General features: G+C 41.7%; 1 protein-coding gene across 1 annotated transcript in view; it reads right to left on the minus strand.

The window, feature by feature from the left end:
• The window catches only part of uggt1 (UDP-glucose glycoprotein glucosyltransferase 1), a 35,050-nt gene extending 23,748 nt beyond the window's left edge, over window positions 1-11,302 (minus strand). Inside the window, exons 1-11 of the mRNA XM_061062571.1 lie at window positions 11,199-11,302; window positions 8,214-8,352; window positions 7,890-7,969; window positions 7,453-7,583; window positions 7,236-7,348; window positions 6,973-7,147; window positions 6,285-6,381; window positions 6,001-6,079; window positions 5,653-5,753; window positions 940-1,039; window positions 745-805 (exon numbers count right to left, since the gene is read on the minus strand). Of these exons, the coding sequence (XP_060918554.1) occupies window positions 745-805; window positions 940-1,039; window positions 5,653-5,753; window positions 6,001-6,079; window positions 6,285-6,381; window positions 6,973-7,147; window positions 7,236-7,348; window positions 7,453-7,583; window positions 7,890-7,969; window positions 8,214-8,352; window positions 11,199-11,229 (1,107 nt within the window). The 5' untranslated portion in view covers window positions 11,230-11,302. The remainder of the gene's footprint in view (window positions 1-744; window positions 806-939; window positions 1,040-5,652; window positions 5,754-6,000; window positions 6,080-6,284; window positions 6,382-6,972; window positions 7,148-7,235; window positions 7,349-7,452; window positions 7,584-7,889; window positions 7,970-8,213; window positions 8,353-11,198) is intronic.
• Window positions 11,303-15,809: the final 4,507 nt, after the last annotated feature.

Here is a 15,809-nt window from a genome sequence, read left to right on the forward strand (position 1 = left end):
AGGAAAACAGCTAAATGTAAATTATCCCCGACCACGAGAAGGGAAGAGCACCAGCATGCTGATGGAAACAAGGTAGAGGAATGTTGCAATGGACATTAAATGTATAGAATTCAAAATGTTTGTCCACATAAATACAAATAAAAAGGATTCAACATCACTGCATCCTAACAGTGTACAATATTTGTCTGCTGGGCCGGTTAACATTGAGCGTCCAGTAAGGCTCTAGAGTCCAGGCTGTAAGTAATCATGCTGTCAGCATTTGCGTACTTGACTGAAGTTCAGTCAACCATCCATCAGATCACGCTGCTGTCATTTCTCACTGGAGCACGAAGGAGGTATAGACATTTTTTAGGTGAAAATAGTTCCCGACAGATCTAATTCAAACTCTTGTTTAGAGTCAATTGATAGACATTCAGGGTCCAGCTGTTTGAGGAAATGACTTTCTTATTTTTTCCTGTATGAACTCAATTCTGACTTGTTATAGAACTACATCTCAGCAGGAAATTATGAGTTAGAGGGAAACATTACGCACCAACACTTTGATGGTTATTGATTTTTCATTCAACTTTAAGAAAACGAGAGAAATGTTTGTCATGCAGACAAAATGACGACGAGGTTTGATTGATGACAAAGTAAGGTCGCACTGGGGAGGGGGAGGGGGGCATCATGCTTAAGCACGGTACGGGACACCTGGGCCTAGTGGTGAGTGCGCCCTGAGAGATGAATGCATGAGTAAAAGTATACCTTCTGGTTCTCTCCGATCTCTTTGCGGATCTCAGAGTTGACCACAGTCTTAGTGATGGACCTGTGAGGGGAGGGGGGGAGGGGAGGGGGGGAGGGGGGGGGCAGACAGGAGCTGTAAAACTGCAGACTTCTTCATACATCTGTGAATCAAAAAACTTTACGTTTGTGCTTCTGTTCGTGTGCTTTCTTCTTTACCGGGCTTTTGTCGGGAAGTTCTGACTGAGGTCTCTCATGACGTTGAGGGCTTCAGCAGCGGGAGCAGCAAGAATGCGAGCTGCCGTCTGGAAACTCAGATCTGTAAGAGAAAGAGAAAGAGAAAAAAAAAAGGTGGGCGGATTGGTAGGAAGGTAAAGTATGTGAAAGAGGTGATTGGACAGAAGCGGATAGGAGATGAGCAAACACACAAGAGGGTACAGAGAAAGAGAAGCACAGAAAGCTTCTATAGAAAAGGCAGTATGAGCAATAGTTAGAGTCTGGACTTTGTGTGAATAAACTCACGGAGCGGTAACCCCTTAAGCCTAAAGAATCTGAAGCATTAAGTCTAAAAGAACAAAAGGCGAGGAGTTAGTTGAACAGCTCAGATGTGCTGCAATGATGATCAGTTAACGTTCCGTCTTTTACAGAAGAAAAAAGGCTACAATTACTCGCTCGGGGGCTACACTTTAAATCTGTGTGGTGTGGGACGCTGGTGGAGCAGTGGTTAGTGCGTGCGCCCCATGTACGGAGGCCGTTGTCCTCCAGGCGGTCGGTCCGGGGTTCGAGTCCGACCTGTGGCATGTCATTCCCCGCTCTCGCTTTCCCTGATTTCCGACTCTATCCACTGTCCTGTCTCTCCATTAAAGGCAAAAAAAGCCAAAAAATAAATCTTAAAAAAATCTTTGTGGCGTCCTTAAACGTTTTTGGTCTCCATGTTTTTGAGAATTGATTTTATTCTGTTTGTTAAGGAGGCAGTTACAGCATGTAACGACACAAAGAACGGCTTTACCAGAGGAAACATTTGTGGATCTGGTCCATACGGTCAAATTATGGAGCTTTTCTTTTTTAAGATATATTTTACAGTTATTACATTTTATCCTGAGGGTAACATAAACTGCTGTAACAGAGTCAGAGAACCTCTAAAGTCTAAATAGTAAGCTGAACTCTCTCTCCTCTCTCCTCCACCAGCTCTGGACGTTGAACCGCCACCACCCATCCTGGAGCGGTCTACTCCCGCACTCTCTCCATCCTCTCTCTCACTGTCTCTCTCTCTCTTTTAAATATTTTTATATTTAGTTTGTTTTGTGGTTCGGAGAGAAACATTTATTCAGTTTTTTTCTGTATGTCCAGCAGGTATGAAAAAAATTGACAATAAAGATGACTTTGACTGTTTTCTTATTTACTTGTGTTGTATACACGATTTTCATTCCTGTTAATGTTGTTTGTTCATTCATTTATTTTTTATTTATGTTTGTCTTGTCATTTTGTATTATTATTATTATTTTATTTTTTTTGATACTACTCTTCTCAAATTCTCTTCTTTTTCACGCTTATCTATTTATTTTTATTTAGTTATTGTATTTTATTTTTTGTGAGTTTTCCACACTTTTATTCTTGTCTTTTAACTAAGAGGTCTATTTGTTGGACAGGGAGGGTTGTTTATAGGGAGAAGTGATACTGGGTTTTTGAATGTTTCTGGGGAAATGTTGACTGCATCCCAAATGTCTTGAACTTGTTTTAATAAAAATATGTTGGAAAAAAAAGATGACTTTGACTTTAACAGGAATTGCCTGGGCACTGTGAGTATCTGCACAGAAGTCCACAGAGATCGATCTCGTTGTTGTTGTTGTTGTAGACATTTTGATTCTGGAGCCAGGTGCTGCAGCTTCAGTCTGACACTCCCAATCCCTGGAGTCATGTTGCAAGTGTGGCCCAGAAAGTCATCAGTTAAGCTAATTAAACCAATAATTAGCATTTAATACCATGTTAACATGCCTGTCTTCACATCTGAGGCTTTAATTAAAACTATCTCAAAGAATCAGAAGGATTTAAGGCAGGATTAAAGACTATAGACGAGAGTATATAAAGGCATGAAGAAATTCTTTAGAAGTACTGACACTGCGAGACCATTTAGAGCCTCTGCTTTCTAGGAGATGAAGAGTGTAGTGAGGATTATTTCAGTGCAGTGAACATCTCAGTAATGGTGTTGTAGCCTGTGTGATTATTAGCCCCTGGAGGTCTCCATCTCTTTGTAAACAGGCTGAGCTAATGAGCCCCAGCGGGCCGGAAGATAAAGACGGACGCCCACATGACAGACCGACAGTGGAGCTGAACCGACTCTCTCACCCCCTCGAATCCTTTATTCAGCACAGCGAAAGCAGGCCGAGAATCCTGACCATGCCCTGCAGCCTTGTTGCAGAAGTCAGAATTTAACGTACACAATAAAACAAACAGACAGTTAACTGTTGGTGATATTCATGTAAAATGGATTTGATTCAAAAGGCACACTCTGAAGGGTTTTAAAAGTGTGTCTGAGTAAGTCGCGAAACAGATGATGTCATTCTAATCGATGATGCTTTTTTATGTCGCAGCAGTTATGTGACATCATAACTTCATATTACGGCTGAAATGTATCAAGGAGACGCTGATCGACCGCCGTCATCGATTGAAGAACTAGACATATACATTTTACTTTGCGGGTCTGATTCACAGACGGACTTTTATAGCAGCAGACGCCAATAATCATCTCAGTTTATTTATTGATGACGTGCTCGTCGGTGGAGTAAATCAAACTAATGAAACATCCGAATCGACGGCACATCCACAACAGAGATGTAAATTCTCTCTCTGGAGTTAAAGTTCAGCGCTTCATTGTATTGGGGAATGGCGAGTAAATGCTTTTACAACATTTCCATCCGTTATCTTTACGGCTTTTCTTGTTCGGGGTCGCGGGAGGATGAAGCTGATAGCAGCCGACATCGGCCTCGGAAAAAACATCATGTACAGTAGATTCCTTCAATGTGGATTTAAATTGTCTTTAAGATATTACAAAGAAAAACTTTAAAGATTTAGTTGAAGTTTTTTTGCACATATTTTTGACTTTGCTCTTGTCAGTTAACACCTTATCATTCAGCTTTTCTCTTGTTAAAATCCAATTATCACTTCGGGATGTTATCATAGTGCAGTCTGTATAAGCTCGTTGAAGCTCTAATGGAAGTTGTTGGATTTTTTTATCTTAATTTTCAATCTTTTGTGCATCATTTTAAACACATTCTAATCTTTGACTTGTTTGAAATCTTTCCTTTAAGCCACACGTTGTTACTTGAAAGAAGCGATAACACCGTCACATATTCCCTTTCTCTGCACGGTGAATACAACACACTCAGGTGTTTGCAGACATTACCTTATTTGGTTTTGTTATTTTCTTATATTAAGCAGATATTTTTGAGCAACTACAATTATTTATTTTTGCTTGCTTGATTACTTCTCTTCACTTTTGCCAGTGTTACAGCACGTTAAGCTGAAGTAACAAACAGGTAGTCTTCCCTTCTTACATTAATTACAATTAAACATGTTACATTATAAATCTTACTTAAACAATAAATAAGAAGGATGGTTTCCTTAAAATATAACATTTAGTAATAACTGCTAAAAAGTCCTCTTGTTGTAGTGTTCAATATAATATAATATGATTATTACTCATGCATTGACATGTAAACGTCATTTTTATGTTTGTCATTTAGTTAAAGAAACAGCCGGAGCGCTGGTAGGTTAGTGTAGGGGCCATCAACTACATTTATACAAGGGCCAGCTTTTTGAGTGACAGACACTGTGGGGGGCCGGACTTTAAAATATGTTGCATGTAAAGCCAGATGTGAAGAACTTAGAGTCACCTGATGCGTGTATTTCAGCCTCGGGATTTAATGTTTATTGTTTAATCACCAGAGATCTTTTATATTCTGGGGGGCGGGATGGGAAACTGGCCCGCAGGCCGGCAGTTAAGGATCAATGGCCTAGTGTGCACACGCCACATGAACAGAGGCTATAGTCCTCCAAGCGGGACGCCCCGGGTTCAAATACCACCTGTGGCTCGTTTCCTGCATGTCATCCCTCTCTCTCTCTCTCTGTCCCTGATTTCTAACTCTATCCACTGTCCTGTCAGAAAAAGCCTCAAAATAAAAAAAAATCAAACATTAAAAAGAAACTACAGTGAGCATGGTCGGACAGATTGATGGATCTAATTGGTTTTGAAAACCGATTGATTACATTTTGATGGGGATGAAGATCTGGGATTTCTGCCATTAGATAATTATCACCTGGAGCTTCAGACTAAATGGACCCAGAGCTCCGTCTGAGTCCGGAGGGCATATTTACTGCGTCATGAATCGATCTCCTCTCAATCTAAGTGACAGGAATAAAGCCTGCCGGTATTAACAAGAAGCGGAGGGAGTTTTTAGCTTTGATGCACGCTCAGAGGGTTTCACAGTTTAGATTTTTTTTTGTCAGCCTGTCAAAATGTGAGCCGTGTTAGTTTGATGTATTTGTTTCACTCTTAAATAAAAGCCCTTTCCAGACTGAGCTAGGCCGTCTCCACGTCTTTGTTACATTCATGCTGATTCAACAGCGCTGTGCTCCCCCTGTTGGCTCAGCTGATACCGTCTCGCCTCTAACAACTACCTCTGTTACTACCTAAGAAGACGGTACAGAGGGGGAATCACTTCGTCCCCCCATTACGCCTCAGAGACATTCAGATCAAATTTGAAACGTCACAGGGGTGTAAATATCACGGCTTGAACCTGCAGTCTGAATAGAGCTAATATCTGTTTATCTTGCTCTGGATACACACAATCACACATCATTCTTACCCAGGCTGTTTTTATCAACATCTCCAATGTTAAAGTCGGAAACAGAAGAATAACTGAGGAGACTCACCTTGCATTTGCCACACTTTCAGAGGGGCCATTTCATTTGTGCTTTCTACCAAATGTTTCCTCAGCTCCTTTAACTGTTCTTTCAGCTCTGGATAAAGGGTCCTGGGTAAAAGACAAAACAAAGAGTGAGTGTGTCGGACAAACAGATTGATTTGTTTATTTTAAGGTTAGTTGATCAGAGATTAAAAAAAAAAAAAAAAAAAAAGAGGTTGTGGTCAATGCTTTGAGGGAATAAACTGGAGAGAGAAAACAAAACAAAAAAAATCTTGGCTGATGCGAGCCTGGTGCGGTTCCTGGAGCTAATCCAAGCTTTGAATTTTGTATCATTGGCTGACACAAAGTCACTCACTTCAGCTTGCCAAAAAGGAAGCCCTGGACCTCGTCCACTGGATCGTTCTCTCCGATCACTGTAGCATTCACCTCCGCGCCTGCAACCACGATCAATTAACTCGTTATTCACATCAGGACTCCTCTGGGATTTCAGCATGGAGGGCATGCGCATATCAATAGTGTGTGTGTGTGTGTGTGTGTGTGTGTGTGTGTGTGTGTGTGTGTGTGTGTGTGTGTGTGTGTGTGTGTGTGTGTGTGTGTGTGTGTGTGTGTGTGTGTGTGTGTGTGTGTGTGTGTGTGTACCTTGGACTTGAGTGTCGTCCTTCGCCTTGTACTCCTGGCTTTTGATGGCTAGCTCTACTCCATACCCGGACAGATAGACTTTCCTTCCACTCGGTTTCTGGAGTGAAGGAGAGAAAAATAGATGAGAGGCAGAAGTGTCTCCAGCCATGTTGTTTCTCTTGAACTCGTCTGACAGCGCTCACACGGTCTGCCGCGCTGACGGACTATACACGTGTAAGATGCAGAGAAAATATAGCAGCGGCTTCTGCAGGCAGAAAACGCTCCATTAACTTATTTTGTATTCTTTTGTTCACATTCTGTTATAAAATGCCCTTATTGGCTTTCGTAGCGACTACATCAAGAACTTTCAAGGACAGACAACCAGCTGTTGCTCGCTAAGTGCTGAAGACACCGACTCTACTCTGATTGGCTCAGAGGCGTTGAAGAAAAAAGTGTTCAAATGTTACAACCTCTCTGGTGCCCAGAACTCTGTACCGAACCAGCAGATGGTGAGAATAATTTTGCATAATTACAAGTTTAAAAAAAAGAAATCTGTGTTTCATCGTATTCACAGATGAGGGGAGAAGAAATCTTTCTAGAATGTATAATGTTTATGTGAATGTGTGGACTTGTTTTTTTCCCCCGGCTCAAATGCATCTGCTGTTTAATGTCTTTCTTATTACAAGACTGAAAGAAAAAGAAAACCTACAGCCAGGTAATGGCGGAGCACGTAGGTCGCCAGGCCTTCGTGGACTTTGGAGGTTATGACTCCATGAAGCCTCTGGAAATCCGACGTCCCAAACGCAGCGTACAGAATGACAACAGGAGCGTCTGGGTTTGATCCCGAGTACTTGTGATCACCTTTGAAAAGAAATGGCTTTGGCCTGAAAGAAGACAGAAAAAAAAAAAAAAAAACAGTTTTCTTGCTTGTTTATCAACCATCACGTCTGAGCTGTTTTCATCTTCTATTACCTCTGTGCAGCGCTTTTCAGCAGTGCTTCTAAACCTTCTGCATCGCACGTCTTCTCTCCATGGACGCTGAAAAATGCTGAGCAGCCAGAAGGAGGAGGCTCATTGGACGCTATCTAAAAAAAGAAAAAGAAAAGCACATTTCGAAGAATATGACACTCCCTTAGATGCACGCCAAACCCTTCAAAAACAAAACATAATTAAAGCACCGTCTCTGTACCTGCTGGAAGGAGTGAACTGTTGAGGAGTAGGCTCTCAGGGAGAGGGCGAACTTCAGCATGTTCACCTGGACGGAGCTGAGCAGGGCGCTGGCTCTCTTTATGATTAGGTCATAGTAGGCCTGATCTGTGTCTGCATGAACATCATAAGAGCAAACAGCATTGTGGTGTTAAACATGTTTTCGTTCACTGCTTAGCATTGCTTCATTGGGTCTGTTCTAACCGTTTGAACACAAGCAGAGACTCAAGTGAACAGATCTAAAGTACAGTTTGCAGCTCTGCTCTATCCTGTTATTGCTTGCATAAGTGTTTGGCCAAAACACTTACACTGCAATCTCTGCCAAGCGGCTTGCACAGGCATCATAAATTCAGCTGCTTGTAGCAAAAGAGAGACTAAAGTGAAACCGGGTCTAGGGTTGCAGGAGCAGCTTTACTGTACCGTCATGCTCTCCCTCTATGGACTGATTGGCCTCCACGAAGTCCCAGAACTTGTCCTGGCTCTCCTCTGCCAGGAACTCGCTGGGGGGGGGGGGACAATGAAGTGCAGCAGTTAAATACAGCTATATGACACTCTCCATCACAATGTCTGTAGAAAATAAAAAGCTACTTCTTAATTCATAAATGTTGCTTGCCAAAAGCCAGATCACATTGTCTGTCAGAAGCACAGAAGTTTAAACTCACATCAGTTATGACTCTACCGGTTTTAAGAACATGAATTTATCTAATAATCTGATAAATAAATAAAAAATCACTGTTGGTGTACCTGGCCTCCAGCAGCAGAGGAGTGTCTGCCCATTTGGTCGTGAGTGTTGTGGTGACAGCCTTGGAGTCCGCACCCGCAGACACCGCGGAGAGCAGCGACAGCAGCAGGACGCACAGAAGCCACATCCTCGAGTCTAGACCTGAGAGAAGAGTAGAGTCAAAAAGTTAGGAACAGGAATGTGAATGTTTTTATGTGCAGTCGCTTACATTACAAGTTCAGAGAAATACGAGGGCAGGTAGAAACCATCTGATCATAGGTGGTTACTGACAGGAGATTAGGGCTGGGTAATTCATCGAGTTTCAATCTCAATTGCGATTTTGGCTTCGCATGATCATGAAAATCAAGTTAATCGAGATTAAAGGATTATTGTGCCGCATGATGTGTTTACACTTGTTTGGTCTAAAGGGTTTGTTACGTGTTGTAAATCTTTAAATGTGTTCTTTCATATTTTTGCTACAAGAGTACATCACAACTACCACAAAACATGTATCTATTTTACTTTAATGCTTGTTTTTTTGGATGTTTTATAAATGCATTTGTTGCAAATGTTGTAAAAACAATGAGTATTTGTGTTTAATATCTGTTATCTCAATATCAGTCAAATTAATCGGGATTATGATTTTTGTCATAAATCGAGCAGCCCTTCTGGAGATGCTTTAGGCAGTCTTTTTTTTACGCAATTTGAAAAAGTGAATCCCTGATCTGTACATGGCTGGGTGAACCAGAGCACCATGAAACTCCACCTGGCGTTTAATAAGTCACAATATGTGTTAATTAGGGATGTAAAGATTAATTAATTAAAATCGTGATAAATCGATTCAAAGGTGACAAGATTCACGTCGGTACTCTGAAAAATGAATCGCATTAATGTGGTGAGCGTCAGCAGCTGTAGAGCAGAGGCGGTTGGCAGCTGCAGGGCAAGATTTTGAAATTGAGGACGCACCACCGTCTTTTAAAACCGGAGGTGTGGAAGCATTTTGGCTTCCCCGAGACAGAAAATGAAAGAGGTGAGAAGATAACAGACGAGACAAAAACTGTGTCCAAATATTGCAGGAAGACGGGGAACTACACAAACTACACAACCAACATGATGCAGCGTTTAATCCACACCACAATGAGAAGCTCCAATCACCTCTAACCCCGTGTTGAGCGAAAACATTAAAGGGTCAAACCACACTGACATGCGGGTTTGCAGCCCCTAAACGAATCTTTGTCGGTCATCATTTGTCCACAGTCTCATTTTGTGATTAAGATTTACTTTATTGATCCCGCGAGGGGAAATTCTGTTTTTACACTCTGTAAGTCATGCAACACACAAACAGGATCCTATGGACGTGCACTAATGGAGAGATGTCAGAGTGACGGAGCCGCTGCCCCCCCCCGGCAGGCGCTCCTGAGCTGGTGGTGGGGAAGGGTGTTTGGTGCCTTGCTCAAGGGCACCTCGGCAGTGCTCGGGAAGCGATCTGGCACATCTCCAGCTACCAGACCAACTTCCATATTTGGTCCGCACCGGGACTTGAGCCGGCGACCCTCCGGTTCCCAACCCAAGTCCCTACAGACTGAGCTACTGCCGCCCCACAATTTTGTGAAATAAATTGTGAGAGAATCGTATCGTGAAGCCAGTACTGTGAATGGTATCCTGAGTTGAGTGAATCATTACATCCCTAGTGTTTATTAAGCCCCACCTGATGTTAATGACACCAAGCCTTTAATAAGTGCTACGCTGTGTTTAAACGAGCGTGACGTCACAAATCCCTGTGGATTCATTCTGGACATCGTCATGGGGCAACTGGGTTGACATCACCAACCATAGGCCCAACAGCAATCTTTGCCCCTTACGTGAAGCCCTCTCAGGTTAATCTCTCCCCCCCCCGGTCTTTACCATTTATCTGGACCTCAAAGGGTGGGAAAGGCAGTGAAGCCGGAATGAGGATGAAGGTTCCTCTGTTTTAGACTCGCACTGCAATGGTGATGATACGGAAGAGGATTAGGGCCACACATGAAAAAAAAATAGAGTTCTGACTTTAAACTCATAATTCTGACTTTATTCTCATAATTCTGACTTTATTCTCAAAATTCTGACTTTATTCTCATAATTCTGACTTTATTCTCATAATTCTGACTTTGAACTCAGAATTCTGACTTTAAACTCAAAATTCTGACTTTAAACTCAAAATTCTGACTTTATTCTCATAATTCTGACTTTAAACTCAAAATTCTGACTTTATTCTCATAATTCTGACTTTAAACTCAAAATTCTGACTTTAAACTCAAAATTCTGACTTTATTCTCATAATTCTGACTTTAAACTCAAAATTCTGACTTTATTCTCAGAATTCTGACTTTATTCTCAGAATTCTGACTTTGAACTCAAAATTCTGACTTTATTCTCATAATTCTGACTTTATTCTCATAATTCTGACTTTGAACTCATAATTCTGACTTTATTCTCAGAATTCAGATTTTAAACTCAGAACTCTTTTTATTTTTTTTACGTGTGGCCCTAATCCTCTTCCCTATGATGATGTTTTTGTCGCTCGTTTTGGGATTTTTTTCAGCAGGTAAACAAAAAGCTTCATGAACTTTGTCCAATAGGAAAGTTCAGCGTGGCTCCGTCGTCCAATGAGAGCACAGCTTTCACATCCGGACTGCTTCAATGACAATCCCCATGAGCTGTACATCGCGATCCTTTACACCCAAACAAACTGCCTATTGTAAAAAAAACATTATGATTCATTAAGGTTTTGATATCTTAAGCAGCTTAAATGTCCGTAACAGCGACACTCAAAGCCCCTGAACTGCTGGCTGAAGCTACCTGCTAGCAAAAAAGACGCAGGAGCTAGCTTACGCTTCCAACACAAACGAACAAACACCCGGATGTTGCTCACAGTCAAATGTTGTAGAGTCTAAATTACGACAACAATCAGTCATTTATATTTTGGGTTATTAGTATCAGCACATAAAGAATGAATGATTTATACTCACCGAAGCCGGCTCCGCAGCTTCCTGCATTCATGTTGTGTTCTGCTGGGAGTGGGAGGGTCCTGTCAGCCAACTGAGGTGGCCACAACTCTGCCTGGTCAAAATTACTGAAACTCTACAGAACAGGTGTTGTGTCGAGAAATGCATCCCCCCCAAAAAAATCGTAGAAAACGGATTGATTAAATAGGTATTAAAAATGGTATTTCTGTAAAGTTAAGTGTCCTTATTGTTCTGTAGACTGGGTAGAAGAAGCATTTTTCATCAGCCTGCGTGAATACAACATGTAGGCTAAACAGTGTTTGAATCTGAAGTGTCTGTTGAGTAAATTTAAAGGGGACATATTATGAAAAATCCACATTTACAGTGTTTTTGAGCATATATTTTGGTAACCTGAGTGTCTACCGGCCCACAAAATGTGAAATAAATCCATCCAGTCCTTTTGTTTGTGGTCTGCATAAGTCTTACAACACAGAGAAAAATACTCCGTTTCAAATTTTCTCTCCTTGTGATGTCACAGTGGGATTCTGCTTAAAAAAACTTTTCAGCAGGTCCGCCGCTTTTATTCTCGCTTGCTATGGAGTGATGTCTACCGGGGAAACTCGTTCTGAGAGAGCTGCTTTACACAGGGTCTCAAACCTCCTCTGGTGCTTGATTCATGTTATATTTTGACCAAAGCACAGCACAGATGTTTCATTTAGACCACAGGGGGGATTGTTTGAAAAGGTAGAAAAGGGGGTGTAATATGTCCTCTTTAAGGGTGGATGCAAAATTCAGCAGTGTAGAAATTGTGTCTGCCTTATTTTGCCTTGTCTTTGGAGGTGCATGCAATTCTCATATTCTCAACTCTCTCATCAATGACATCACTCATGACAATCTAAAATGTAAACAACAGATCTCATTACTTAAAGATTATTAATCTATCTTTGCTTTGCTCTTGCCGGTGCTTATTTGAAATGAAAACTACACCCAAAATATAATTCACATTGTGCCGTTCCAGTGCTTATGGACAGTAAAATCAATATTTACTAACTTACATGGCTCCGCCAAGTTGCAAATCAGTGCAGGTGTCATTTTTATGGAGCTGGCCCATTGACATCCCATTAGTGGCAGAGTCCACACGTTTCTGGAAATGAGATATTTCAACCATACGAGTTTATCTGAAAGCAGTGCTCGGAGATGTGAAACGCAAATGAGTGTCTGTTGTTCTTTTATTCAGTTTCTGCGGAGAAGCATTAAAGGATTTCTAAAGTCGTTATGAAACCTCGTGATGTTTATGACGTTCTTATCGAAGAGAGGAGTTTATGTATGCAGTCTTTTATTTGTATGGGGACAATTACATTTATATGCTTGTATCTCTGTGGAAAGGAAGGTGGGTCCATGCAGGTGTGTGTGTGTCAAGTATGTAACAAATTAAAACTTATATTAATTCATATAGAACACATATGATAGCTGCACTTTATAATAATATAGATTTACATTTAAGAGCTTTGGAGAGATTTGTTATTTTAAAGAAGAGCGTGAGAGATTTTAAGTTGTATTTGTTTGCAGACTTGTTAGAGATAGGACAGATCCGATCTAATATCGGTATTGGTATTGAAGTCAATTACATATCGGATATCGGACATGATGGCATCGATCCATGTCACAGATGAAGAAAGATCATTGGGCAATTAAAACATTCTCAACCCGCACAGTCTCGCTTTGAAGACGTTCAGACTGAACTGTAAGTGACCCTGAATCGTCTCCATGACGACGTTCAGACGAGATGGAAACAGCTCCTTCTATGTGATAAAAAGTACAATTCTTACTTTTCAGTTGAACTTGAAAACCTGCTTCCTGTTTCTATGTGAAGCCAGCACCAGGCTCAAATACATTTCTTTGGAATCATTTTTCATTGTTGCACATCTGTATTTATTTTTGTATTAATATTTTTACTCTCTGAAATAAGAAATGCAATGCCGGGGTTACTGCAGCTCATGGGCGGTTCTAGGCAGGGGGCCAACAACAAGGCCCACTGAGCTTGGTCCCCCCCTGTGGCCACCCCTCCAAAAGGAAGAGCCCCCCCTAATAACACATAGACAGTATTTGACTCAACAACCGGACTCACAATCTAGTATTAAATACCGTTACTTAAATATAAATCATGGTATTTAATCTAATATTTGGCTTAATATACATATTTCTTTTAAAGCAATCGTCTTTTTCTATCTGGGTTTAATGTTCCCCTCTGACAAAACAACCGGGCCCAGTTTGGCCCCCTCAGTAAAAGTGGTCTAGAACCGCCACTGCTACAGCTCTGGGTATAGACTTACACATCATACCAACAACAGCAATGACTATTCAAATTTTGATAAACAGCATATGTGTTGGAATCGGATCAGAAATGTAAAAAAAAAAAAAGGATCGCTGCATCTCTAATACTTGTATATGTTCATATGCTTAGAGCTCCCATTATTATGTGGCAGCAAGCCCAGCAAAGGTGTCCTGTATTTATTTGGGACCCGATTTAAGAAAACCACACATATTCATTTGTAAACCGCTCATGGAAATGAGGATTGCTGTATGCATGCTGGGAGTGATAGCCATGGGAAATAAATCCTGCATTAAGAATAAGCCAAAGCTGTCCCTTTGGTTTCCAGCATTTGTTATGTGGTAATGAAAAAAAGCAGAGAAGCTGAAATCCTCCTCATTCCGCAGAAGGCACCTGGGACTCCCGGGGTTCATTTTGTAAACCTTTACCTTGGATATATGTGATAGGCTGTGTTCTTTGTGCGAGGACATAGACTGCCCCTTTGGGGAAGATTGGTACGACTTGTCAGGCTCCCAGTCCACCTGTTGTGTGGTCTTCTTGTTAAAAAGAAGATGAAAGGTACAGAGACACAGTCCCGCAGTGTGGAGACATGGCGCTTGCTTTTTTTTTTCATTTACTCGCTCTGCAGCCTAAATTAAATTGGACAGCTGATCCTCCAGAGGGAGCAGTTCCAGCGTTTGATTTAACATTATATAAAAAGCAGCGGCATTAATTATCCTGCTGAATTTGACCTTCGCTTTGAATTGCACATGCACACACAACACCTCACTCATGTTGATAAATTCACACACAGAGACACATGCAAACACAGAAATCAGCTTTATTCCTTCATGAATAAGGCCTAATCATCCTCTCTAGAAAGTCCTTGCAAAGTAAAGCAGAACCTGTCCGCACACACACTTTTACACGCTGCCCACAGGGCCTGTTCATCTGTCATGAAGGTGACATCTTCAGATGAATTATGGGAGATGGTTGTCATCCTCTCTGGGGTCACATGCGAAATGGCGAACCCAGGCTGTTGGCTCCCGCTCCTCACACTATCACACGTCAGCCGTTTTTTAGAGGTTGAAAGCCTCAGTGGGGGACCAAAAACGACCTCAATTAAACCTCCATTAATATTAATACATTTTGTCGTTTCACGTGAGTTGCTGCTAATTAAATGTGTCCCTGACTGTATAATGGGGGTCAGCCGGGGCCTCCTCCATGAAGGTAATTCACAACATTACAGCCAGGAGAAACACTGAGCTCCAAATCTTAAAAACACAAAGAAGAGAAAAGGGCAGACTTGGTCTAGGTTACTGTTAAACACTTATTCAGCAAAAAGAGAACCTTTTAGGTTTTTGCTATTTTTTTTGTGCAAAAACATTCTCCACTTACATTCCTATGCGCTGTGTGTGTGTGTGTGTGTGTGTGTGTGTGTTGACCCCTCCTACAGCCTTAGATTTCATGTCCAGCCCTAACCCAGCGGTATGTGTCCTGTTGCATTTCTCCAGCATCAACATTTAGACGTGTATTAGGAGGTTAATAAGTTCACAGCAGATCTGCTCTTCATGGGCTCCCGGGTCGTGGCTCCTCACACACACACACACACACACACACACACACATAATGAACACACATTTTAGATCGTAATGGGATTGTGGGATTCCTCAGATTGGACTCCCACTGGTGTCAGTCTGCATGAGCTCCAAAGTCGAGCGCTGCCTTGGAGGTTGGATTCTTGTGTTCAATCCTTTAATATCATGAGAGGTGATTTGCTGCTGACCTGGGAGATTAGCCAAACCTGGAGTGGAAGGTCAGATAACAACCCCAGATGTCTGATCTAATCATATTTATTTTATTGCTAGAGGGGGGGGGGGGTGTGTGTGTGTGTGTGCACTCCAGCACTGGGTTGAACTCAGCCGCTGCTCTGTGTTTTAACTTCTTGACAAAACAGGATACTGAATCTGGTGCGAAATTGTTGTTCAGAGATTTATCCGCATTGTAAATTTGACAAGAAAAGGTCTGGGCCACGCCACTGCTGGAAACGACTCAACCAGTAACAAAAAAAAACCAAACTCCACAGCGACCACCAGTTCAAGCGCCGACGGGGCAGTTCTCCAGAAACTCCAATAGCCTGGGCTATTGACGGACGTCAAAAGAAGCACTCAAATGTGACTTTATCTGCAGAATTCCACGCTGAAAATAAACGATAATGACGCCAAAAGCTTCTTTGTTTGCATGAAAGACGCACGAGAGCTGCTGCAGCCAGTTTGACCTCCTATTAATGGACCGAGGCCAGAGAGCCTGAACAATCACCGACA

The sequence above is a fragment of the Labrus mixtus genome, chromosome 18, assembly GCF_963584025.1.
Source record: "Labrus mixtus chromosome 18, fLabMix1.1, whole genome shotgun sequence".
NCBI lineage: Eukaryota > Metazoa > Chordata > Actinopteri > Labriformes > Labridae > Labrus > Labrus mixtus.